The sequence below is a fragment of the Ostrea edulis genome, chromosome 8 (assembly GCF_947568905.1).
Source record: "Ostrea edulis chromosome 8, xbOstEdul1.1, whole genome shotgun sequence".
NCBI lineage: Eukaryota > Metazoa > Mollusca > Bivalvia > Ostreida > Ostreidae > Ostrea > Ostrea edulis.
In genome coordinates, this window is record NC_079171.1 from 58,300,074 (window position 1) to 58,326,239 (window position 26,166).

At 36.6% G+C, this 26,166-nt stretch overlaps 1 protein-coding gene across 4 annotated transcripts in view; it reads right to left on the bottom strand.

The window, feature by feature from the left end:
• Positions 1-352: 352 nt before the first annotated feature.
• LOC125660838 (uncharacterized) overlaps positions 353-26,166 on the bottom strand; it is a 28,220-nt gene continuing 2,406 nt past the window's right edge. Inside the window, exons 2-4 of one of the 4 annotated variants that reach the window (XR_007364487.2) lie at positions 22,403-22,702; positions 3,383-3,500; positions 353-1,783 (exon numbers count right to left, since the gene is read on the bottom strand). Coding sequence is in view for 2 of the 4 variants with exons in the window: in XM_056146887.1 (XP_056002862.1) it covers positions 1,337-1,783; positions 3,383-3,394 (459 nt within the window). In the remaining 2 variants the exon portion in view is untranslated. Of the gene's footprint in view, positions 1,784-3,382; positions 3,501-18,732; positions 19,265-22,402; positions 22,703-23,609; positions 23,813-24,608; positions 24,824-26,166 lie in introns of those variants that run through there. The other 3 variants (XM_056146887.1, XM_048892665.2, XR_007364486.2) reach the window with 3 other exon arrangements.

Below are 26,166 nucleotides of genomic sequence, written 5' to 3' on the forward strand. Positions count from 1 at the left end.
CGGTTCCTCTCGTACTGAGCAGGATTACCGTAGCAACGACTGCAGTCATCAGTAGGGTAAAACTAACCTGTCGACACAAAATAGTTAACCCGAAATGAAAGCCACCATCCTCCACTAACAACTCATCTATATAACAAACGGGATGATTTCCGCTTCTCCATCGTCAACTTCCCATATTCATGTACATATAGCAATACTGCGTTATCGCCTTCATATGGTGTTTATACATGTATCTCTCAACTGATCCGAGATAAAATGCACTGTTAAATATTGTGTCCACTGTCAGGCATTTAGACCGGGCAGGAAGATATAAGCTGTATTTCCTCAAATAAATAAACAGTAAAGGGGTCACTGCATTCAATATCTTTAATACTGTTTTATAAAACATAGTGTTGTTGCAAAATACAGAAGAATGTATACTCGTAAAAACATACAATCGCAGATGATGTCTTTGGAAATGAAATCTGAACAGTCACATGTGCTTTGATATGTCATTTAAGGTAAAACCTGAAAGTAATCGGACAAAATGCCTAAAAATATAATGCCCTGTCGTTGTTAAGAGTAAAATAATTCATGTCTTTGACGCACACGCAGACACACACAGTCATACAAACACAGACACACGCAGACAGACACACACAGACGAACACACACAGAGACAGACAGACAGAAACACAGACAGACACACAGGCGCATACACAGACACACACAGACAGACAGACACACTCATACAGACACACACAGAGATAGACAGACACACACACAGAGAGGGGGGGGAGTTAATACTGCAGACACTATACTTGTAAATGGATCGTAACATTAGGTTTTGTAAAAAGCACAACACATCGCCACAAAAACAAACGTTTGTTATCTGTATACTATTAAGAGAGATCCCTACAACCGTGAAGCAAGCGAGGATAAAGTTCGTAATAGTCAAACAATCCAATTGTGTTTAATATCACTGGTCATCGATGTAGTTGTTTCAGTGGTGGATCGGGAGGGGTGGGTTACGGGGTTTGACTCCCTCCCTTGGTCTAGATGATTTTGATAAAACTATAGCGATTTTGTAGTTGGTGTTCCCCCTTCTCAACCCCTTCGCCTTTAAAAAATTTCTGGATCCGCCTCTGTGTCTTTTGTTTTATCTCTCTACATTGTAAACTTTGAGGAGCTATGTACTAAATACTCTACCCCCATAAACTGCCTTGATCCGCCCCATTTATGAATGTAGTCGGTAAGAGGCTTTGATTGAATTCCAAACAGTCACAGATGCCTAGTCAAACAGTCATATATTCCTAGTCAAACAGTCATATATTCCTAGTCAAACAGTCATATATTTCTAGTCAAAGTCGTTATAATCAACGTCCTCACCGTTTACCACATACTCTCGTTGTTTTTGAACACAAGTCATGGCAACAGGAAGTTCCTCAACGTTAGGTAAAAGGTCATACACTCCTTGGGAATTCTGGGTAAGGTACACGACATCGAACTGTTTCTTTTCGCTTCTGCATTCTGTGTTGGGGTTGCTTTCACACAGGGAGTCTGTGCGTTTTTTAGCCTTATAAATAACCCTCGGTATTCTGTTCTCCTTTATCTCGGGTTCCCAGGTCCAGGGACAGAGCGTATTTTGGGTTTGGCTAGGGCACCGGTTAGCTTCGTCAATCAACTTGGAAATGTTTAGAAGAGTTGATAAGGAGAAGCTAACTCTGGGAGATTCTTGTGGCTGAATAGGATTGTTGGCAACGCCCTCCACAAGGCTCAGAAAAATACTCACAAATACAATCATCTGAAATAGTAGGTAGTCTTCAAAGTTATGTTACTCTTTCACAGTTTCTATTTTTATCTTTTGTAAACTGGATGTAAAATGAAAGAAAATATTCCCTCCCCATATCTATATTAAAAATCTATTTCAAATCTGATGGATTTTCTACCGTAGCTCTTCTCTAAAAATTTTATTTTTTCTGTTGTCTGTCTATTCTTTTTTCTCTCTATTTTTTGTTTGTCTATCTCTTGTTTGTGTGTTTCCTGTCTATTAGTTTTTGTTATTGTTTTATTCCTATCTGTTTGTCTATCTGTCTTTTGTTTGTTGTTCTTATCTGTCTATCTCTTGTTTGTCTGTTTCCTGTCTATTAGTTTTTGTTATTGTTTTATTCCCATCTGTTTCTCTATCTCTTGTTTGTCTGTTTCCGGTCTATTAGTTTTTGTTGTTGTTTATTCCTATCTGTTTGTCTATTTCTTGCCTGTCTTTTGTTTGTTGTTCTTATCTGACTATCTCTTGTTTGTCTGTTTGCTGTCTATTAGTTTTTATTGTTGTTTTATTCCTATCTGTTTGTCTATCTCTTGTTTGTCTGTTTGCTGTCTATTAGTTTTTGTTGTTGTTTTATTCCTATCTGTTTGTCTATCTCTTGTTTGTCTGTTTGCTGTCTATTAGTTTTTGTTGTTGTTTTATTCCTATCTGTTTCTCTATCTCTTGTTTGTGTGTTTCCTGTCTATTAGTTTTTGTTGTTGTTTATTCCTATCTATTTGTCTATCTCTTGCCTGTCTTTTGTTTGTTGTTCTTATCTGTCTATATCTTGTCTGTGTGTTCTATGTCTGTTGTTTGTGCATTGTCTGTATATTGTCTGCCTGTTTGTTGTCTGTTTGTTGTCTGTGTGTTGTCTGTATGTTGTCTGTGTGTTGTCTGTATGTTGTCTGTGTGTTGTCTGTGTGATGTCTGTGTGTTGTCTGTTGTCTGTGTGTTGTCTCTGTGTGTTGTCTATGTGTTGTCTATATGTTGTCTGTGTGTTTTCTGTATGTTGTCTGTGTGTTGTCTGTATGTTGTCTGTGTGTTGTCTATGTGTTGTATGTATGTTGTCTGTATGTTGTCTGTCTGTTGGACAAAATCACCAATCATTGGAAAGCCATCTTTCAATGAATTCTAGGACCTAAACATATTCCTCATTCGTAACGTACCTGTCCCTCATCTAACAATGTTTTGATTGTGACGTCAGCGGAAGTGATGGTTAATTAATTCATGCAAACTTCTATTAGGATAAATAACATTTTTCGACAAATCATCTCGCATCTTGAACTGTTGTATTTAGCAATACAAGAAAAACAACAACAAACAAAACAACACAAGAGAAACCAATTAAATGAACTTCACAGGGATTTTCTGAGTAAAATAAACGTTCGGAAATCCTTTGCAGTTATCAGTGGTGTAAAACAAAAATTGTCAACATTAGTCGCATCCTTTTGACATACTACGTACTATACTCGTTATGATAACATAATAAAACACATACTAAGCTTTGATCTCATATGCATGAAGCACGGTAACTCGACGATGATTACTAAATTGCCCAAGCTTTGCATTTTCGTCTTGACTAGTAATAACATTACTTACCATCGTTTGCATAAATGATTGCAGCCTTCCTATGTGTTTTTGTAGATATCTCTCAGTACTATCTGTACTTTGATTGTAGATGTTAGCGATCGACTGCTTGTCCTCTTGACGTTGAATTCTGAAAGATAAAGATATTTGATTTGGTTATATAGAGAACAGGTCGGGTTTTTTTCTTTAGGATTCCCATTACGTTCTATGAATGTCCGATAAAGTGCTCAGTCACAATGTCGATGTCGATTTTAATCTTTATCCTCTCAGCTTCCGGTTGTAAATTTCCAATTAGGTCAGTGATTTTATTGGAAAATACATGTAGACATTATTTTAATCACAAAGAGCTGTTGAATTTTGTTAGAAATTGTTAACCTACCCAAATATAGATTAACGGATTTATTCGTAGTCAAAAGCAGTGTGTCAAAAACGGCTTAACGCTCAGTATGAAACAATTCAGTCAGCATTTGACCCAATGATAGGTTGTAATGGCAAACTATCTAATTATTAAAGATGTTTCTAGACTTTAAAATGACGTTGCTAATGATAACCAAATAAGGCACTGTACACCGTGTCGATTAATAGATTTTGACAAAATTCTCAAAAAAGTTTTAAAATATATTGACATGAATAATTATGACAGAAGAAAGTGAAACTGAAAACCTAACATGAATAGCTTTCTGCATGGTTTTGTCGTAGACATGCACTTAAGTTAAATTCTGGTCAGTATCTTTCAAGTTATGACCAACATTATATACCATTTTTATTTTCTATGATTGAACTCCATGCAAAACTTTCATGTAATGTTTGCAATTTTATTCACAGCTGAATACTTCTTCTTTTGTGATTTTTAATTACATGTTTAATATGAATTTTTTTTCAAAGGTCCAGTATTTTATTGCAAAGTGTCTCTAGTATGCAAGGTGAAGATAACGAACAGTGATCAATCTCATAACTCCTACAAGCAATACAAAATAGATAGTTGGGCAAACACGGACCCCTGGACACACCAGAGGTGGGATCAGGTGCCTAGGAGGAGTAAGCATCCCCTGTTGACCGGTCACACCCGCCGTGAGCCCCATATCCTGATCAGGTAAACGGAGTTATCCGCAGTCAAACCCAGTGTGCCAAGAACGGCTTAACAATCGGTATGAAACACGTCAGACAGCATTTGACCCAATGCGAGGTTGTATTGACGAACTAGATCGTTATAACGACCATAGAATTTGCGAAATGCTGACTTCAATCGAGACTGTTGAAATCCCTGTACCATCAACTTGTTTGTCAGTAGCTTACCTCGATTTAAAAACTGACTATACCCAGAACAAGCTCTTGCATATCGAATCAGTTGAGATATATAAACACCATATGCAGGTGATAATGGAATATTGCTACATAAATGTGGGAAGTTGACGATGGAGAAGCTGAAATCATCCCGTTTGTCATACAGTTGAGTTGTTAGTTTGCCGTTAATGTCTACTTTCAATAAAATATCTAAGTATGAAGCAGAAGTGGACGACTCTGTGGTGTCCTTTATTTCAAGCTCACAGGGATATATCAAATCGACATATGAATGAAAGCTATCATTCTTAATAGACAAAACGTCATCGATATATCTAAAAGTCGAATTGAAGGTCACAGCGAGAGATTTTTTCTTCTCACGTAGAAGTTTTTGAATAAATTTTGCTTCATATGAATATAAAAACAGGTCAGCTAACAAAGGAGCACAATTCGTGCCCATGGGAATTCCAACAGACTGTTGGAAGACCTGATCACCAAAGACCACGAAGATATTGTCAATGAGGAACTCTAGCATATTTTTTATTTCAACTTCAGACTACTTGTGCGTGGAATCAGAGTGGTGTTTAACAAAGTAAGTTTTTGAATGACTGATCACTAGATATGAATATTTCCGTTTTCCGTTTTTGTTGAAGAAGTATATTCAACTTGAGAAGGAAATAAAGCATGCACACAATTCAGTATTATTGTTTAAGATAGTTGAATTAAAAGTTTGAAATACTTTATATTTTTTGTTCATTGATTCATTTGCAAAAAAAATATAGCTGTCTTATGAGTGTTGAAAATAAAAAAAGTCGATGTCCTTTCAGTATGTAAGTCAAAATAAATGTGTGTCCTATTGCATTTTGCAACTGTCCAAAACCCCAATAAATATTTAGCGGTCGCCCACGGCGGGTGTGACCGGTGGACAGGGGTTGCTTACTTCTCCTAGGCACCTGATCCCACCTCTGGTTTATCCAGGGGTCCGTGTTTGTCCAACTCTCTATTTTGTATAACTTAAAGTAGTTATGAGATTGATCACTGTTCGTTATCTTCGACTTTCCTATGCATGCATGCTATGTTTAGTTCTATATGTATATATATACTATGAAAGGTGAAGATAACGAACAGTGATCAATCTATCAGTAGTATACACAACTACTGACAGAAGACCCTGTTTATTGAAACCCCATATAAACCTCCATTGACACCTCAGGCATTTGGTATTTTGCTATTTGTATACATAAAATATGTATGATTTGATGAGAAATATAAATTTCTTTGTGCTATATGGAATATAGTCAAATGTATATTAATGAGGAAAACAAAAAAGAAGAAAATAATGATACATAAATCAGTCAGTGATTTCAATGCATCGCTCTATAATAAAATGGTTTTATAATAAGCAAGCAATTTACCACTTTGTAACCACCATCATATCTATAACGTTAGCCATCAGAAAAATATGAATTTTTTAATCATTCATAGTTTCCATATGTTTCCAGCTCTAGCCACGCGGTGGCCTCCTTTTTTTGAAATGAAAAACCATGAAGAGTACAACATACAAAAAATTTATATCAAAAATAAATACATTTTGTGATACTAACATTAACCAATTTCAGTTGTTGATAATTTGTTTTTCTATTGTGTGAAATAAATCATCAATGGATTTCTTGTTTATAAATGTAAATCTAAAGATGTTTTATGTGTTTTAAATTTTTGTATGTTCTGTTCTTCATGAGTTTGGTCCTTTGGCTTTAAATTTTGCATTTCAAAAAAGAAATTATGGCTCTACAGAAAGAAGGCTTCCACGTGGCTAGAGCTGGGAACATATGGAAACTATGAATGTTTAGATAAACTTCAAATTCATGTTTTCCTTATAGCTAACTTCCTTATTTATACTAGTGTGTATGTGTGTATATTTGTATCTTTTTAATTTAATCGGGCGTGGTATACCTAATATTACGTCACAAGCAATGGCACCGGATGTATTGGATTTTTCAATGAATTGAATGTATAATCAATAATGGTAACGGTACCAATTCAGTGTACCATTTTTTTCAAATAACTATTTCTCAACCCATCTAAGAGGATTCTCTGGGTATGTGATCGCAGTATTGGGTATAGTGTACTTTTTTCTGTGGATAGCGGTTTTCGAGGGGATAGCGGAGATTCCTGTAACCCTGAAAATATAGATATGTGCCACGGGTCCTGTTCACTTATAGGGGTGATTAAATTGAATTCCATGTATGAGGTTTTTGTTATTAATTTATCTTTAAAAAATCGGAGTCTTATGTTTTACCAAGTCGTCCGGTAGTCATTTTTTCAGAATGACCTACGCGGTATCTACATTAGTTTATTGTCTTATTGATGTCGGGTTGATAGTGATGACACGGGTGCACTGCTCGGCGCGTAGACGATTATCAAAAACGTCCATGGGACTCGTGATCGTGCTGCTTCTAAATCATGAATCCAGGATTCGCTTTAAAAATTACTAGTGACACCCCTGATGTGGCACAAAATTGGAAGACATTGGATCTAGACCTGCGGTAAACAGATTGTGGATTAGAGGTGCGATGGTCAAGAGACCTAAACATTGCACCATATGACTAACGTAACTTAGTGTCTTGTCCAAACGATGCCTGTTGCCCCACTAGGCTCAATAATGATGGGAAAAATCATTGATTTAAAAAAACTATGAAAAAGATAACTGCTTCATTATTTTTACTTTAGCTCGTAAGTTTTCATTTTAGCCTGTGGATTTTTTTACCCACAGGCGAAAATTAGCCCGTAGTAGAAAAAGTTAATTTCGACCCCTGATATGTAATTTGGGTTTCAATAGTATGGGTGATTCAATGATCTTGAATTTAAATTCGTCAAACTTCGGACTCCGAAGCGTCCTCGGCATCGTGACGATGGCAACATTGGCCCCAGCAGCGAAAGACGAGTATTTGCCCATCACCGTGTTTTTGTAAACGAACATAGCTTAAACATGCAAATGAATCCTTTTAAAAACATCAAATACACCATTACTTAGTTTTATCGTTGTAGTAGAAAAAAATAGGATACTTTACTTTGATAAAAAAAAATGTCACAAGCCTCGACGTATATCGATCGTAACCTTAATGAAAGTGCTGAATATGAATTCTATCAATCTAATTAAAAATACAGATCTCTCAAATAGCACACAGCGGAATTCTGTAACAGTCAAGTAATTGAATTTAAAATGCTTACCGTTTAATTTGATGTGCGAATGTCGTTACTGTTTGAAAAGCGAACCAACTCTTTTATATATTTTCATGATAATTTTTGTATTAGAATGCAAACACGATATTTCGGTTTTACCACCGAACTTTGATTTTACATGTATATTTCTGTAATATAATTTTTTTTTTTAGATTCGCACCGATGAATGATTAATGAATTACATAATGATGTCACTGTCATTATTCCTAGTAAAAAAAAAAATCCCACATCATTAGTTGTTATATGTCTTTAATGTCATGATATCAGATTTTGCGGGAAAATCCTTTAACTTGTTTATACCGGTAATCTGTATAAAACAAAAGAACAAACGTCGGGGAAAATGAGGAAATTAAAAGTTTCTACAGAAGTTAATCGTGCATCTCCAGTTGTTGTCTACATCCGCCGCAAAAATTTACATAATTAGCATAGATTATATAAATACTTAAGTACTTATCAACATTGACAAATTACCGCCTCGGAAAGAGCGTCTTAGTGCAATAGTACGTAAACAGATCATTAAGTGAAGCATCCCGTTTCCGGGAAAACCTTCATTTGCTTGACTTATGGGTTTAGCGTTGTTTGGGTGTCCGACATTTATTAATTTTACACATCAACATGTAAAATCTGTTTGAATGATTTCTTACAAAGTATGCTGTGAATATATTTTTGGGTGTGTTTCTTACAGGGTATGTTGTGAGTAGTTTTTCTTTTCTTTGTTTTTCTTACAATGTCTGGTGTGATTGTACATGCAGAGGCCTATTGAAATTACTACGCCTATTGGCCTCATATCTTAAAAAAAAGAAATCCAGCCAAAGCTTATTACCAACTAAAACCTCATTTTAATTGCACAATATTGTGTATAAGGATGGAGGAATCAAAAAAGTAATTGCATTAGAGTACAATTAATTACGAAATTAAGAATATTTTTTTTTCGAATTTAAGTAATTTTAATTTAATTATGTCATGAAATACCACGGAGCTAGGTTAAGGGTTTCCATAGTAAAATGCACAATAATCATGGGGTGAAATAATCATGGGGTACCATAAAGTTACGGGTATCAACAAACTTTTATGTTAATCTAAATCCTTCAAAATTGTTCATTATCCTTTCATTATACATGGAATACCTTAAGGTACCCCATGATTATTATGATAAAAAAAAGTATGTGGACATAGACGTAAATCTAGCGACAGACCTCTTACAACGGCGTACTAGTATGATGCATGCATTGTTTACGCATTTTGAGCTCTATATGATGTTTCATATATTTAGTATGACATGTTATACATTCGGGTTAACTTGATATACATTTATTCTACAAGACATTCAGTCACTTCTGGCTACAATAAAACTTGTCACTTGTGACTTATTTAAAGTACAAGTTATCTATCGTTATCATGTAAAACTTATACGGTACCAATTTTGATGCACCAGATGCGCATTTCGACAAATAATGTCTCTTCAGTGATGCTCAACCGAAATGTTTGAAATCCGAAATAACTATGAAGTTTTAGATCTAAATATAGCCAAAAACAGCGTGCCAAACAAGTGGAGCCAAATTCGTCCAAGGATAAGAGCTATGCATGAGGGAGATAATCCTTAATTTTGAAATGAATTTCTAAATTTTATAACAGCAATTAAATAGTGCAAATTACATATTACGTAATCTATGTCAGTCAAGCGTTTAATACAATACATGATGATTATTATGATAAGCATCCTGAGGAGTAGGATTCAATAAACACGTTTCCCAGACACATGTGTTGTATATGACATGGTGTCAGAAGTGATCTTCGAAAAAGCCCACCCAAACAAAGGCATCTTCAACTGAGACTGGTATGTTAGGATTACTATAGATGTTCTAATGAAAATTTAACGTCATTTTTGCAAGATGACATCAGCTAAATAACAAAAGCCTTGGATGACATGGGAGCCAGCAGACTTACCTAGTGCTTTTATGGCTTTCAAAGCCCACTGTGAATTTATGAGGAGCAGCGGTGCAACTACCTTATGTTATGGGTTGGAGAAAAAAAGAAACATATATTCGACCTGGAATTTGCAAGGTGATGACAGAAAAGCATTGTCAGTGTATTTTGATAAGTTTGAACAATACTGCAAGCAGAAGCATAACGTGATAAGTTTAAATGTTGCACCCAAGGTGATGATGAAACATTTGAACAGTTTTATACTGATCTGAAAGTGTTATTCAATGACTGTAGTTATGATCACGCCATCGAAGATGAAATGTTAAGGGATCACATAGTGTTTGGAGTGAAGTCAAAGAAAGTTCGTGAGAAACTAATAGAAGAAGGATCAGAATTGACCCTACAAAAGTGTACAGATATAGTACGTACACATGACCTGTCACAGAAACAACTCAAAACCATGAACTTTACAGAGGAGGATCCTCATGTGAATATGGTGATGAAGAAGAGGCAACACACACCTCGCACATATAAGGAGAAACAGAAGAAATGTTTCCGCTGTGGATATGAGCATCCATGTAACGATAAGTGCCCTACCATAGGACAATCATGTAATTTGTGTCACAAGCCAGACCACTTTGCCAGTATGTGCAAATCTAAACGTCAACAATTAGGACGACACTAGAAAACTAAGGAAAGTCAGAAACAGAAGAAAATCAACTTAGTGTAAGATGAGTATACAGATGAAGATAGTACAAGTGCGGAAAGTGACTGTGGTGGTGGTAGTGGTATGTTTATGGGTATTATACACGATGTGAACTCAATGACCCCAGAATCTGACTGGACAGTGAGGTGTAAAGTGAATAACAAAATTGTTATCATGCATGTAGACACCGGAGCCAAATGTAATATTGTCAGTCACAGTGTTTTACAAACTCTGAAATCGATGCAGAAATCGAGTACCATGCTGAAGAGCTTCAGTGGACATACCGTGGATTTCAAAGGACATATTGTGATACCATGCACATTTAATAAGAAAACTTTCAACATTCCATTTGAAGTGGTAGAAGTTAAAACACCAACCATACATGGATCATATTCAAGCCAGGAGATTGGACTAGTACAGGAAATGTTTTGTGTGTCACAGTCAACTATTGACACTGATGAGAACCTCACAGAACAGTTCATACAGAAGAACTATTCAGATTTATTCCTCGGAATTGGCTGTTTACCTGGTAAACACAAAATACACCTAAAGGAAAACGTACAGCCAGTCGTACATCCACCAAGACGAATATATGTTGCTCTTCACCAAAAGGTCAAGGACAAACTCAAACAATGGAACAGGAGGGAATCATTGTTCGACAGTCTGAACCAAGGAAGTGGGTTAATAGCTTAGGGACTGTTATTAAACCTAATGGTTCAGTTAGACTTCGCCTTGATCCTAAAGATCTCAATTCAGCTATAAAGCGACCTCATTATCCTATGCTCACTATTGATGAAATAGTTTCTTGCATGCCGAATGCCAAATATTTCTCCAAGTTGGATGCAATTTCTGGATTCTGGCAAATCCAATTGGATGAAGAAAGTTCTAAGCTATGTACATTTAACTCGCCTCTGGGAAGGTTTAGATTCTTGAAAATGCCATTTGGTCTGAACTGTGCGTCAGAAATATACCAAAGTGTGATGTCACGAATGGTGGAGGATATCGAAGGTGCTGAAGTTATTGTGGATGATATCCTTATATGGGATAGAACTCTCAAGGAACATGATCAAAGACTGAAGAAAGTTTTGAATAGAACCAGAGAATATAATCTAAAAACTTAGCACAGACAAATGTGAATTCCGCAAACAGGAAATAACTTATGGTGGCCACGTTTTAAGTAGTGAAGGACTGAAGGCAGATCCAGAGAAAATTCGAGCAGTGACTGAAATGATTCCACCAAGTAACAGGAAGGAGTTGAGAAAATTCATGGGATTCATTCAATATCTTGCCAAATTCCTACCCAATCCATCTAAGGAATCCGCACCATTGAAATGAAGTGTCATGGCATTGGGATGGAGACAAACAATGAAGTTTCCAAAAGCTCAAGGAGATGGTTACAAACAATCCAGTACTCACATACTTTGATGCGGAGAAACCAGTTCTACTTACTGTGGACAGCAGTTCAACTGGACAAGGAGCTGCAATTGTTCAAAGTGGCAAACCTGTTGCTTATGGATCACGAGCTCTGACCACAGCACAACAGAAATACTAGCTCACAGTTAGAAAAAGAGACATTGGCTATTGTGTATGGTTGTCAGAAATTCCATCAATATGTTTATGGAAGAAGAATTCAAGTAGAAACTGACCACAAACCTCTACAATGCAAGGTGAAGATAACGAACAGTGATCAATCTCATAACTCCCACAAGCAATACAAAATAGATAGTTGAGCAAACACGGACCCCTGGACACACCAGAGGTGGGATCAGGTGCCTAGGAGGAGTAAGCATCCCCTGCCGACCGGTCACACCCGCCGTGAGCCCCATATCCTGATCAGGTAAACGGAGTTATCCGCAGTCAAAATCAGTGTGCCAAGAACGGCTTAACAATCGGTATGAAACACGTCAGACAGCATTTGACCCAATGCGAGGTTGTATTGACGAACTAGATCGTTATAACGACCATACAATAAATTTCCCGTAAACTATTACATGCAGAAGATGGTCCTAACATTACAATGTTACGACTTGGACGTTACATACAAACCTGGAAGTACACTTGTAGTTGCTGATCACCTCTCCAGAAAGTGCTTGAATGAGACAACTGAGAAGTTAGTTGATGAATTTTCTGTCAATGCCTTGTCGTACACCAGAACAATATGCTGAACTACAGAAAGCAGCATCATCAGATCTCGAAATGATGTTGCTCAGGAAAGCTATTCTAGAAGGATGGCCAGAGAGACGTGATCAACTTCCTACAGAATTACGTACCTACTGGAATTACAGAGATGAACTTGCTTGTATAGATGGTTTGATATACAAAGGTTTACTACTAGTGATACCACAAGCCTGTCGCAAAGAGATGTTGGAGAGAACTCATGAATCTCATCTAGGCATTGTAAAATTCAAAGCTATGGCACGTGAAGTGATGTTTTGGCCTTCCATGGAAAGCCACATTGAAGACATCATTTCCAAATGCAGCATCTGTGCTTGTCAGCAAAGAGAAAATCCAAGGGAAAGCCTTATTCCTCATAAAATCCCAGACCGACCTTGGTCAAAAATAGCCATGGACTTGTTTGAATTCTGTGGAAACCAGTATCTCATATCAGTGGACTGATTCAAAATGGCCAGAAATAGCAAAACTAGAACAGTCTACATCCAACTGTGTGATTCAACACCTTGGGAGCCAATTTGCAAGATATGGTATTCCAGATGAAGCCATGTCGGATAATGGACCTCAATTCGCCAGTGCTGAATTCCGGAAATTCGCAAAGGAATACGAATTCCGCCATGTCACATCAATCCCTCACTATCCACAACACAATGGACAAGTGGAGCGTATAGTCCAAAGAATAAAACACTTGCTTAAAAAAGCAAAGGATCTTTATGTTGCTATTTTGGATTATCGGAATACTCCCCTGGAAGAACTTGGATTATCGTCAGCTCAGCTATTCTTAGCTAGGAGACTCAGAACAAAATTACCTGTTTCATCAACTCTGTTGAAAGCACAGAATGCAGAATTCGTCAGACAGTGCTTCATGACTCGTCAGGCTAAGCAGAAAAGGAAATTTGATCTGCATGTCCCAGCATCTGACTTGAAATAATTAGTTCAAGGGGAAAATGTGATGATCAAGCACAACGAAAATTGGATGCATGAATCTGTTGTGGAAAAGCATGAAACCCCTCGTTCGTATATTGTTGAAACGAGCAATGGTTAAAAAGTACCACAGGAACAGACGTGATTTAAAATCTGCGAAATCAGTTCATGAAGATGTGACCATAGAGAAATACTTTGTCTATTAAGAATGATAGCTTTCATTCATATGTCGATTTGATATATCCCTGTGAGCTCGAAATAAAGGACACCACAGAGTCGTCCACTTCTGCTTCATACTTAGATATTTTATTGAAAGTAGACATTAACGGCAAACTAACAACTCAACTGTATGACAAACGGGATGATTTCAGCTTCTCCATCGTCAACTTCCCACATTTATGTAGCAATATTCCATTATCACCTGCATATGGTGTTTATATATCTCAACTGATTCGATATGCAAGAGCTTGTTCTGGGTATAGTCAGTTTTTAAATCGAGGTAAGCTACTGGCAAACAAGTTGATGGTACAGGGATTTCAACAGTCTCGATTGAAGTCAGCATTTCGCAAATTCTATGGTCGTTATAACGATCTAGTTCGTCAATACAACCTCGCATTGGGTCAAATGCTGTCTGACGTGTTTCATACCGATTGTTAAGCCGTTCTTGGCACACTGATTTTGACTGCGGATAACTCCGTTTACCTGATCAGGATATAGGGCTCACGGCGGGTGTGAACGGTCAACAGGGGATGCTTACTCCTCCTAGGCACCTGATCCCACCTCTGGTGTGTCCAGGGGTCCGTGTTTGCCCAACTATCTATTTTGTATTGCTTGTGGGAGTTATGAGATTGATCACTGTTCGTTATCTTCACCTTGCACCTGAAACCGTACCGCAGTGAATGTACCGTACAGTCCAAGAATCCTGATGATTGAAAAGGAACACAAAATAGGCAGTTCTCATCTAGAGAAAGCAAAGGGGGAAGACCTGCAGCCGAGAAAAAGGTATTCCAACTGGACCAAGCACCGTGGAATCAGGATCCAGATGTGAAGTAATACCAAATTTGGAGAAAACAAAATCTGGGCGTGAAGTGAAAAAGCCAATAAGGTATCGTGACAAATAGGATTATGTGCATTTGTGAAATTGTGAATGTGAATTTATTTTAGTGGCTATGATAGAGCATATTCCGATTCCTTAGTGATCAATACTGTTAACTGTTGAATATTTACATCTTGGATTTATTATTTCAAATGACTAGTCAAACATTTGTTCTTTTCATTATCAGTTGGTAATTGAAAATTTATGTTCTTGAAAGAAAGGGAGATGTGACATATTTAAAGTACAAGTTATCTATCATTATCATAGTGCAAATTACTTATTACGTAATCTATGTCAGTCAAGCGTTTAATACAAGACATGATGATTATTATGATAAGCATCCTGAGGAGTAGGATTCAATAAACACGTTTCCCAGACACATATGTTGTATATGGCAGGATACATGTATTTGAATTATAAATATGGAAATCCGAAAAAACACATGCAGATATAGCTCTATATGTATGTCGATAAAACAGGCAATAACTATTCTATAGCCAGGCGGTCGGCATTACATGTAAAAATCAGGGTTCTTTAATTCAGATACGACCTTCAAAACTGAGGAGTCTTGTACATGTAGGTGTCATATGCAAGGTGAAGATAACGAACAGTGATCAATCTCATAACTCCTACAAGCAATACAAAATAGATAGTTGGGAAAACACGGATCCCTGGACACACCAGAGGTGGGATCAGGTGCCTAGGAGGAGTAAGCATCCCCTAAAGAGTCAAACCGGTTTCCGGAAACATTAAGCACGAAGTGGGAATGTACAATTTCTGGATTTAATTTCCTAAGAGTAAGTAATCGACTATATATTAAACTACATTATTACACATAATTATATAAGCATAACGAGAGGCCCATGAGCCACACCGCTCACCTGAGTCACCTTAGCCCATATCTAAAGATCTTCCCTATATCTTCACATGCAAAACCTTGGTCCCTATTGTGGCCCCATCCTACCCCCAGGGCCATGATTTTTACAAATTTGAACCTGCACTATGTCAGGACACTTTCATGTTAATGTAAACCTTTCTGGCCCAGTGATTCTTCACAATTTTTTTTAATGATTTTCCCCATTATATTTGTACGTAAAACTTCAATCCCCAATTGTGGCCCCACCCTACCCCTAGGGGCCAAGACTTTTACAAACTAGAATCTGCACTAGATGTCAGGAAGCTTTCATGTAAATGTAAACTTTTCTGGTCCAGTGGATCTTCAGAAGAATATGTTTAAAGATTTTCCCTATATATTTGTATGTAAAACTTTGATCCCCTATTGTGGCCCCATCCTACCCCTGGCGTAGTTAACAAACTTGAATTCGCACTATGTTAGGAAGTTTTCATGTAAAGTACTTTCCTGACCCAGTGGTTCTTGATAAGAAATTTTTCAAAGATTTTTCCTATACAGTATATTCGCATGTAAAAATTTGATCCCCTATTGTGGCCCAATTTTACCCTGGAGGTCATGATGTTAACAAACTTGAATGTCCACTTGGTACAAATCATCCTTGGGTGAAAATTGCAAGTTTGTTTAAAGGAAAGGCCATGCCCTCTTCACAAAAATGCAAAAATAGAGTGGGATCATTTAAAAATCTTCTCAGGAACCGCTGGGCCAGAAAGCTGAAATTTATATGAAATCTTCACCCAAGGATGATTTGTACCAAGTTTGATTGAAATTGGCCCAATGGTTTTGGAGAAGAAGTCGAACGTATGAAAAGACAGACAACAGACAGTGAGTGATCGGAAAAGCTGACTTGAGCTTTCAGCTCAGGTGAGCTAAAATTTGTCGCAAAAGCGAAATGAAAAAATGAAATAAAAAATGTGAAGCGAGGCGGATTTGAACCATGGCAAAACATGCTCACAACATATATACATGCACTGCCAGCGGTGGCACAAGTAATTCCCGTGTAAATACATGTATGTGCAATTACCATCACCCGACCACCGGGGCTACCAATTTTAGAGGTAAGGCGAGCAAAAGTCAATGATGTGTTAGCCCGTCGGGCTAGTAAATCTAAAGCGAAAGTAAATTCGCATATTATTGCCTGACGTCAACTAAGGTCTAATGATATTTGCTTTCTCCGAAACTGTGCGAACAATATGAACTTACAATAAAAACTAGCAACACTAGTTTAAGTTCTTGATACCATGAATGAAAAGTAATTAATCTATTGCATTTTCCTTAAAGGCAGGCGCTGAGCCAGGCGCGTATATTTGTATGCACAAAAGTCCACGTCATTTTTGTACTCCGTTTACCTGGTCAAGAAATATGGCTCACGGCGGGTGTGATCGGTCGACAGGAGATGCTTATTCCTCCTAGACACCTGCTCCCACGTCTGGTATATCCAGGGGTCCGTGTTTGCCCAACTCTTTAACTTGTATTGTTTATAAGAGTTAGGAGATTGATCACTGTTTGTTATCTTTAACTTGTATTGTTTATAAGAGTTAGGAGATTGATCAATGTTTGTTATATTTAACCTGTATTGTTTATAAGAGTTAGGAGATTGATCACTGTTTGTTATCTTTAACTTGTATTGTTTATAAGAGTTAGGAGATTGATCACTGTTTGTTATCTTTAACCTGTATTGTTTATAAGAGTTAGGAGATTGATCAATGTTTGTTATATTTAACTTGTATTGTTTATAAGAGTTAGGAGATTGATCAATGTTTGTTATATTTAACTTGTATTGTTTATAAGAGTTAGGAGATTGATTACTGTTTGTTATCTTTAACTTGTATTGTTTATAAGAGTTAGGAGATTGATCACTGTTTGTTATATTTAACCTGTATTGTTTATAAGAGTTAGGAGATTGATCACTGTTTGTTATCTTTAACTTGTATTGTTTATAAGAGTTAGGAGATTGATCAATGTTTGTTATATTTAACTTGTATTGTTTATAAGAGTTAGGAGATTGATCAATGTTTGTTATATTTAACTTGTATTGTTTATAAGAGTTAGGAGATTGATCAATGTTTGTTATATTTAACTTGTATTGTTTATAAGAGTTAGGAGATTGATCACTGTTTGTTATATTTAACCTGTATTGTTTATAAGAGTTAGGAGATTGATCAATGTTTGTTATATTTAGCTTGTATTGTTTATAAGAGTTAGGAGATTGATCAATGTTTGTTATCTTTAACTTGTATTGTTTATAAGAGTTAGGAGATTGATCAATGTTTGTTATATTTAACTTGTATTGTTTATAAGAGTTAGGAGATTGATCACCGTTTGTTATCTTCATCATGTATAATACAATTACAATCCTTTTTGATGCAAAATGAAATTTTAAAATGAATGTACCTAGTTTTGATATGATGACGTAATTCTACCTTGTGAAATGTCTAATATTCTTTTTTTAAATGACAGTGAACGCCCAAGCACAGATGAAATCACACCGGAAATTACTGAGTCACATTGAAAAACAAATACTTATCCACCCTGAATAAAAATACAGATGAAATCACACAGAAAGTTACTGAACTCAAACAGATCATTTCCGACTTGAAATCAATCCTAAAATCAAATGACATCTCCTTAACCTCTACTTACAAATCTAGAAATTCTGAATTTAGAACATTACCGCCTATAGTACGAGTTACAGTATCAGGTTTTTCTGCTCAGAAAATAAACAAAGATCAGCTCAATGAAATGTTTGGTTCTCTGTCGCCATTATCCATTAACACAGAACATGGCGACACAATGAAGTCAGCAGAAGCTGTACCGTCTCCTCCAGTCAAACCACTGCTCGATGACCCACGCCTCACCGCCGCCATAAACACTGAGTATAAATATCTAATGTTAGCTTTTTCAGTGAAGATCAAATCTGAGCACGTTGACGTTGAGAAATCATGAAGTTCGATCCACAACATCCAAAACAAACTCTTGACGACAATTCAAACCAAGTCAGGGAACGATCCATGGGACATAGCAGTGACATGGGACGGAGATCTTGTTTATACTGACACTGATAACAAAACTGTGAATTTAGTCAAGAATAAACAGATACAGACCATGATCACACTACAGAGGTGGAGATCTCTCAATGTCTGCAGAACCGCCTCTGATGATCTCCCGGTTTCCATGAACAGTGATGATTAGCCCGGCTCATAAGTCTTTAAATCGTTCAGTTTATGATACAAGCACCAAACTTGGTACATGAGGTCCTAGTCCTATACACTTTGAAAAAACCACGTCAGCCAAGAAAATTCATTGGCGGCCATTTTGAAAGCAAAATGGCGGATAATAGCATTAAAATGCTTAAAAGTCAAACATAAAGTATTTACAGGTCCATTTGACAACCAAACCTATTTATATTGACGTAAATTAAATGAAACAAACCAATACAATTCATTGACGGCCATTTTGAAAACAAAATGGCGGATAATAGCATTTTGATGCAATTATAATGCTTAAGAATCATACAGAAATAGTTAAGTCCATTAGATAGACATACCTATTTACATTGACCTAAATTAAAATGAAACACACCACTAAAAGGTATTTAGAAGATTTACAATGATACAAGCACAATAAAGAAGTTATCCATGCCTGAGGATGAGGGTTTTGGAGGTTTGTTAGCTTGTCAGTGGTTTTTAAGTTTATTGAATTTGTTTATTTACAAATTTTTTCTTGGTTCTGTTTTTTTCTCTCTTCTGTTTTGTTGTTTGTTTGTTTTCGTTTTGTTTTTGATAAATATTTACATTTGCATATACATATTTGTCAGTTGTGTCCTATCCATCACAGTTATAGCTGTAAAGCGCAGTACAAGGTAGGCTTAACCAAAATCTTCCTGGTTCTGTCAACACTGCAGTTCAACCACTGCCTTAGAGAAGTTTACACTGACTTCAAAGCTGTCATTTCAATATAGAGACCGCAAAACATTATGGTAAAATTTTGTCCTTTCCATACTTATCTGGCCAGTTCCATTGAACTTGTTTAGCAGTTGCAAATATTGGTTGATCTGCAGCAATGACAGGGACCTGATGATTTGATTGATTGATTGATTGTATCTTGCTTAACGTCTCGCTCGAGAATTTTTCACTCATATGGAGACGTCAGATATGAAACAACTTGTTTGACCTTATCTAGACAATGGCAAATAATTGGAACTGGATGTGCTTGTTCTCGGAGCAAGTGCAGTAAAGAAGTGACAGTAACTTGAAATTGGGGACTTCTTTTCATGGAGGCGTGATGTGATGTACATCTATGTAACCACTTAAATTCTTGTTTTAATACAAGATTTGGGAGAACTAAATATATTTCTGTCAAATATGGTTCTGGATTTTTTTTTGGTGTGAAAAAAGCTGGTCTTGCATTCGTATACGAATCTGTGAGCTTTTGAATCTTGTTCACGCTAATATCGTTTGGGTATTGTCCTTGTACTTCTCAATCTTTCTCACGCGTTGGATGTTGGAAAATAGATATACTTGTCCCTTGGAAGAATGCTGTAGCTGTCGTAGCCGTTGGATTGTTGTCCATGGCAACAGTAATGTATAATTGTTTTCTTGAAATGTTTAGACAAACAATACCTTCGGCTTTATATTTGCTTACAGCTGCATCACCAAGCTGCGCTGACACTGCTATCATTCTGTCATATGGAATACTAAGGCCATGGTCATGAAGCATTTCGACAATCTTTTTTTTTTCTTGCTTGTTTTCGAATACACAGATATTCCAAGAAATACTGAAAATGGTGTTTCGCGAAATTTAGAATCTATACTGCAACAGCTGTGAATGGACAACTTAGTTTTGTAGACACCAAATATAAATTGTGATGTGATATCCACACCTTGTTGAATCATGCACAGAAGCTGGTGAAGATGAGATGGAATAGAATTTTCAACACAGTTATCATCGAAGGTTCCATCAAAAGTTGATTTGTGATTCATCATGCACCTACGTAAGATCTTTGCTGCTTTTGAGACATTACTAGCTTCTGAATAACCAAAGACCTCTGACAATACTATTCCAATGTCTGTTTTGAATGTTAATAGTACATCTCTACCTTTTTATGGGATTTCTGCTAAAATTTGTTCTCTTAGTCTAGCTGAGTTAACATCGGGATTTTTATTCCCAGTTCTTGCAATCGTTGGCAGTAAAGGTATACTAAATCTGCCAACTAAAAGACTATCTGGTCCTTCCATGTTCGTTTTAGTCTCGATGACATATGTCAGCAGCTCTGAGAAAACTAGAGGATAAGCTTCCTTTTCTGACGCTGTTTCATCATGGTGATTTGCTCTTCTTGCCAAATATTTTCTTTCTCGATTGTAGAGAGATGTCAAACAGGAACTGTGCAATGATATCTCCTCCACTTAGTCATTCAAATTTCGAGCACATTTGTTAAGCCTTTAGTCTAGTTGCATTGTCATTGCACATCTCAGTTTAGAAACCAGATTTTCTCTTTCACAAAGAAAACATGCTTTGTTTTCTATGCTTATTCCTGTACTGTCTGAGATTGGTCCTCTGTAACGCCTGACCTTTATCTTGATCTCTCAAGCTTGTTGTTGCTGAACAATAGTCTACGACTTTGATGATATTTTGCATCATGCATTCGCAAGGTTTCTTCAAACCCTTCTTCATCATCTACTCTTTTCAGATCTAGCATGATTGGCGTCTGGTTTATTTTCGTAAATAGAGGAACATTCCTAGCTATCATAGCATAACCATCTTGGTCTTTGATTGTTTCATACCGCGATGGTGGTGATTTCTATTCTTCGCCTTTACCTGACTAACAAAGACAACATCTGCCTCAGTCTGTAGTCGGCGAAGATACCAGAGGTGATGTGTCTAACATTTCTGATACTAGCTCGTATTCTAACAAAGTCACAGGTTTATTCACTGCGTTCGTTCCCTTTAATTTTCTCAGATAATTTAAGGCCGAAAGTTTATCCTTTCACCACCTGAAATTATCTACATGTAAAGAACATTATTGTATTGGATACAACTAGAATCGACCTAATTGTTGTAGCTCTACCTCTCGCCCGATCGTTCATCCAGTGTCATTTAAGTCCCGTGCGATCTGTACACCATTCGGATAATTATAGCCCCATTATCCTTGGCTCGGCTCTCCCGCCCTGGCACTCCCTGTCAATTCAAGTGCGGCTATCTCACATTTAACTGTATAACTTTATACGATATATAGTTAAAGGGGCTTGCTTGATATCATATGGGACACTGATACGCATTTATCACACATTAGCTGACACTGAGCCCCGTGCTGAGTTACACAACAGTGGTATCACCAGTGTGACCTGGTTGTGCTTTGACTTCCACCCATTTAAACAATAAAAACAACATGCTTGCCCATTAAAATTAAGGGTGTGTTTGTTTTAAGTGAAAAGAATCATGAAACAATTATGAATGCATCGGTAAGTAACGATGTAGTGATGCTACCTAAAAGTTCATGAAGTTTATCATTGGAAAATGTAGAAATAATAAGCTTTTATCCCCCATATTGGAAAATGGCCGCCATTTTGGAAGTTTCGGTTGGCTATCGTGCTTTTTTTTAAACATGGGTGCTAGGAGACTCTGCATGCAAATTTTGGTGCTTGTATCATAAACCGAAAGTTTTTTTCATATACAGAAATAAAGTGACGGATTAGATGACAAATCATCCAAAGTTGTGCGTTACTCTGACTCCACATAGACACACACCATTCATCTGATCGTTACACTAAATACCTCAGTGAGAACAAGAACCTGGATATCTGTGTGGCTGACAATAAAGCTAGTGCAGTAGTGGTGGTCAATCAGTCAGGAAAACTCCGATTTAGATACACTGGTCATTCCTCTAATACCAAGCAATCATTTACTCCATTCAGCATCACTACAGACAGCCAGAGTCACATCCTGACAGCAGACTATAACAATCACCGTATCCACATCCTAGATCAGGACGGACAGTTCCTCCGTTACATTCACTGTGATTTACGCGATCCATCAGGTTTATGTGTGGACATCAGAGACAACCTCTTGGTCTCGCTGGTAAAGTGAAGAAAATCTAATAAACACCGTGTTAATCACACATCTACACAGTGCTATTTACAGTCCTCTGATAATTCTCAGCTTATAACATGACAGGAGCTATAAAATTTAGTTGGAGTCTATTTTCAATAGTTATTGTAAAAAAAAATTGTTAACCAGAAAATAGTTCAAAAGTCTAGGGTATGTATGAATGATCAATCATGTTTCAAAATATTGAATTCAAGGGCAATAACTCGGTTTTCATTATTATTTATCAAGTCCATTATTAGCCTGGTGCCCTGGCCTTCCCATAATGCTCCGCAGCATTATGGGAAGGTCAGGGCACCAGACTAGTCCATTATGCGATTCTCAAGATTTAAGAGCAATTCTATGTAATGACCAAAAATGGGTCAGAAATGGCATATCATGGATTCTAAAAGTTGTTATACACAATGATAGCTATGCCCTAGAGTAACAAAATTTTGTAATTTTGTTGTTGTTGAAACACTGGAGTTACCATAGCTGCGATTGGAAAACAATGTACATAGTACAGATACTTTTTTCTCAGTTTCAGAATTAAACATTATTCTGTTTCACAAAAATTGCCATTTGGACTCCAAACTCCAACTATCACCCACTTCAAACACAAAACAATATGACAATTTTGTTCCAATTTGTTAGAAAAATATGCAACTCAAGAATTGTTTGTTTAAAGCTATATTATTGTTCTAAAGGGGTAAAACGTTTTAATTTTATCGCATATGGGACAAAGTGGTATTGGTCTGCCTACATGTAATATGATACAACAGAGCAACAGAGCATTATTACATCAAATTTGTATTATTCGCATCTTCTGTGGTCAAATTTCTCAAGACTCCAATGCTGTTATTTTTTATATAGTTGAAGAAATCAAAGCAAGAAATCATAGTGTCAGCAAAGTTCATTTATGGTCTGACAATGCAGGATGATACAAAAGTTCTGAAACAATCACTGCTTTATTCAGGAGTAGAGCCATAGACACCTATGACTTCTGTGAAGCCCAGAACGGAAAAGGGGCATGTGACAGAACAGCTGCAACGATCAAATCCGGCATCAGGAGATATGTGAACCAAGGCAATGATGTTTTGACTGCAGAGCAAATGAAAACAGTGATAAAAGTTTCTATCAATAGTCAAAATATATTAAGTCTATAAATAGAATAGCTAGTTTATTGGATATGACCGTAACAGAGGTCCAATGTCACGGAATTAGTTATAGCACGATAAGGAACCCTCACCTCTATGACCCCGAGAGTGAAGCATAGATCTAAATTTGTGGTACTTCACCTACAGATAGTGACATCTCGGTATGAGAAAAAAAATATCGACGAGACATAAAAACAATCAATCAACAGATTGAACTCTGCGATGCTGTTTATATAAGCATGAAATTTTGATTTTTCATTATTACATTTACATACATTGATTATGTATGTTAAATTTGCTACCCTTCAATTCTATTTGAATTTTGGTCATGTTCACTTTGTATTGCAGGTTATTGAGAACACTTCAAAAAAGGTTCATTATGTAGTAAAGGTTGTTGAGGTAGATTCTGTTGCACCTGATGTGAAAACCAAGATTCAGATTCAGATTCCATCAATATCAGCCATGTATAATTTCAAGTTTGAGGAAAATGGTATCAGAGTTTGGAAACATTACAAAATTGGACCAGGTAAAGAAAAGTTTATAGACATTTGATGTTTTTGATAAAATTTCACATTTCATAAAATTTTTATAGATCGCCTGACCTACAATGCCATATGACATATTTACTTCACTTATCCTACATTTCTATGCCCCATTCAAAGCAAGGTGCTAAAGTTAACACATATGTAAAAGAAAGAAATGACAGAATCAGCAAAAGAATAGAAATAATCTATACATACTTTCTCTGGAAATTAAATGATCCATATGGGAGCCGCCATTGTTTTGTTTTTTTGTTCATTAGATGCTTCAAATTCATATGACAGCTGCTTCCTGACATAGTGCAGATTCAAGTTTATAAAAACCATGGCTCCAGGGAGTAGGTTGGGGCCACAATAGGGGATCAACATTTTATATGCAAGGTGAAGATAACGAAAAGTGATCAATCTCATAACTCCTACAAGCAATACAAAATAGATAGTTGTGCAAACACGGACCCCTGGACACACCAGAGGTGGTATCAGGTGCCTAGGAGGAGTAAGCATCCCCTGTTGTGAATATATAGGGAAAATCTTTAATATGTCCCAAGTTGACTCAGGTGAGTGATGTGGCCCATGGGCCTCTTGTTTTCATATTGCATTACAAACGTCACATTGGGCAGGACATTCATGTCCTATGGACATATTTCTAGTTACATCTTACATGCCCTTTGATGTTTTCAGAGGTTTTATATAAAATATCTTATACTGTTTTTATTGATTGATTGATTGTATATTGTTGAACATCCCTCGCAAGAATATTTCACTCATAACAAATTTAAAGATCTAGCACACCCATGTAAATGCTTGAGATTCTAAGCAGTTTTCTCCATGTTCAAGCATGTTTGGTGTTTTACAGGCAAATTCATTCCTTATTGGACAGAAGAAACAGATGTGCCACCCTCACTTGAAGTGTTGGAAAAAGCAAGAGATACTGTAGACTTCCATGCACTTGTCCAATCATCTGTGCAATCCGTAAATCAACAGACTGATGGAATATTTACTTGTTCGAATGATGGCTGCATGTCTTCATTCAATTCTCACCAAGAACTGCATAATCATGCCATTTTGGATGAGTGCAATGTGCAATCAGAGAAGATTAAGAAATCAGATGTTTTAAAAACACAGTATATTAAAAAATTGTCTGAGACACAGGTTACATCCAAAGAAGTTACATTATCTGGTAACTACTCGGAAATAGAAAGTAGACAAACTCTCTCTCAAGGATGGGGCATTAAACTGGAAAGGAAAAACAGGAGATTCACTGAAAACCAAAAGAGTTTTTTGATTGAGAAGTGTAACATTGGAGTACATACAGGACGTAAAGAAGACCCTGAGAACGTGTCATTGTTAATGCGGAGCATAAAGAAAATCTGATGGCTCAAGGCGCTTTGTTTTAACAGAGTTCTTAAGCTCACAGCAGATTGCTAGTTTTTTTCCCCTAGACATTGTCGAAAAAATGAGGCTTTAAGAGAACATACCATTTCTGACCTTGAGAATACTTTACTCAATTAGCCTGTACATCATTTTCCATTTTTTGGTCAACTTAATCAGTATCCATACCCCCTCCCCCTCCCAAAACTGCAAAGTTGGGAAGTGCATATATCAATTTTTGTCTTTCTGCCTGTTCTATATAGTTCTATCAGCAAGTTATTTATTATATATAACTTTTGTGTTATTGAAAATGTGTTTTTATGAACTGGTATTGTTTTGAGCATCAACCAAATAATGAAAATGTGAAACTTGTACATGTAGGCTTGAC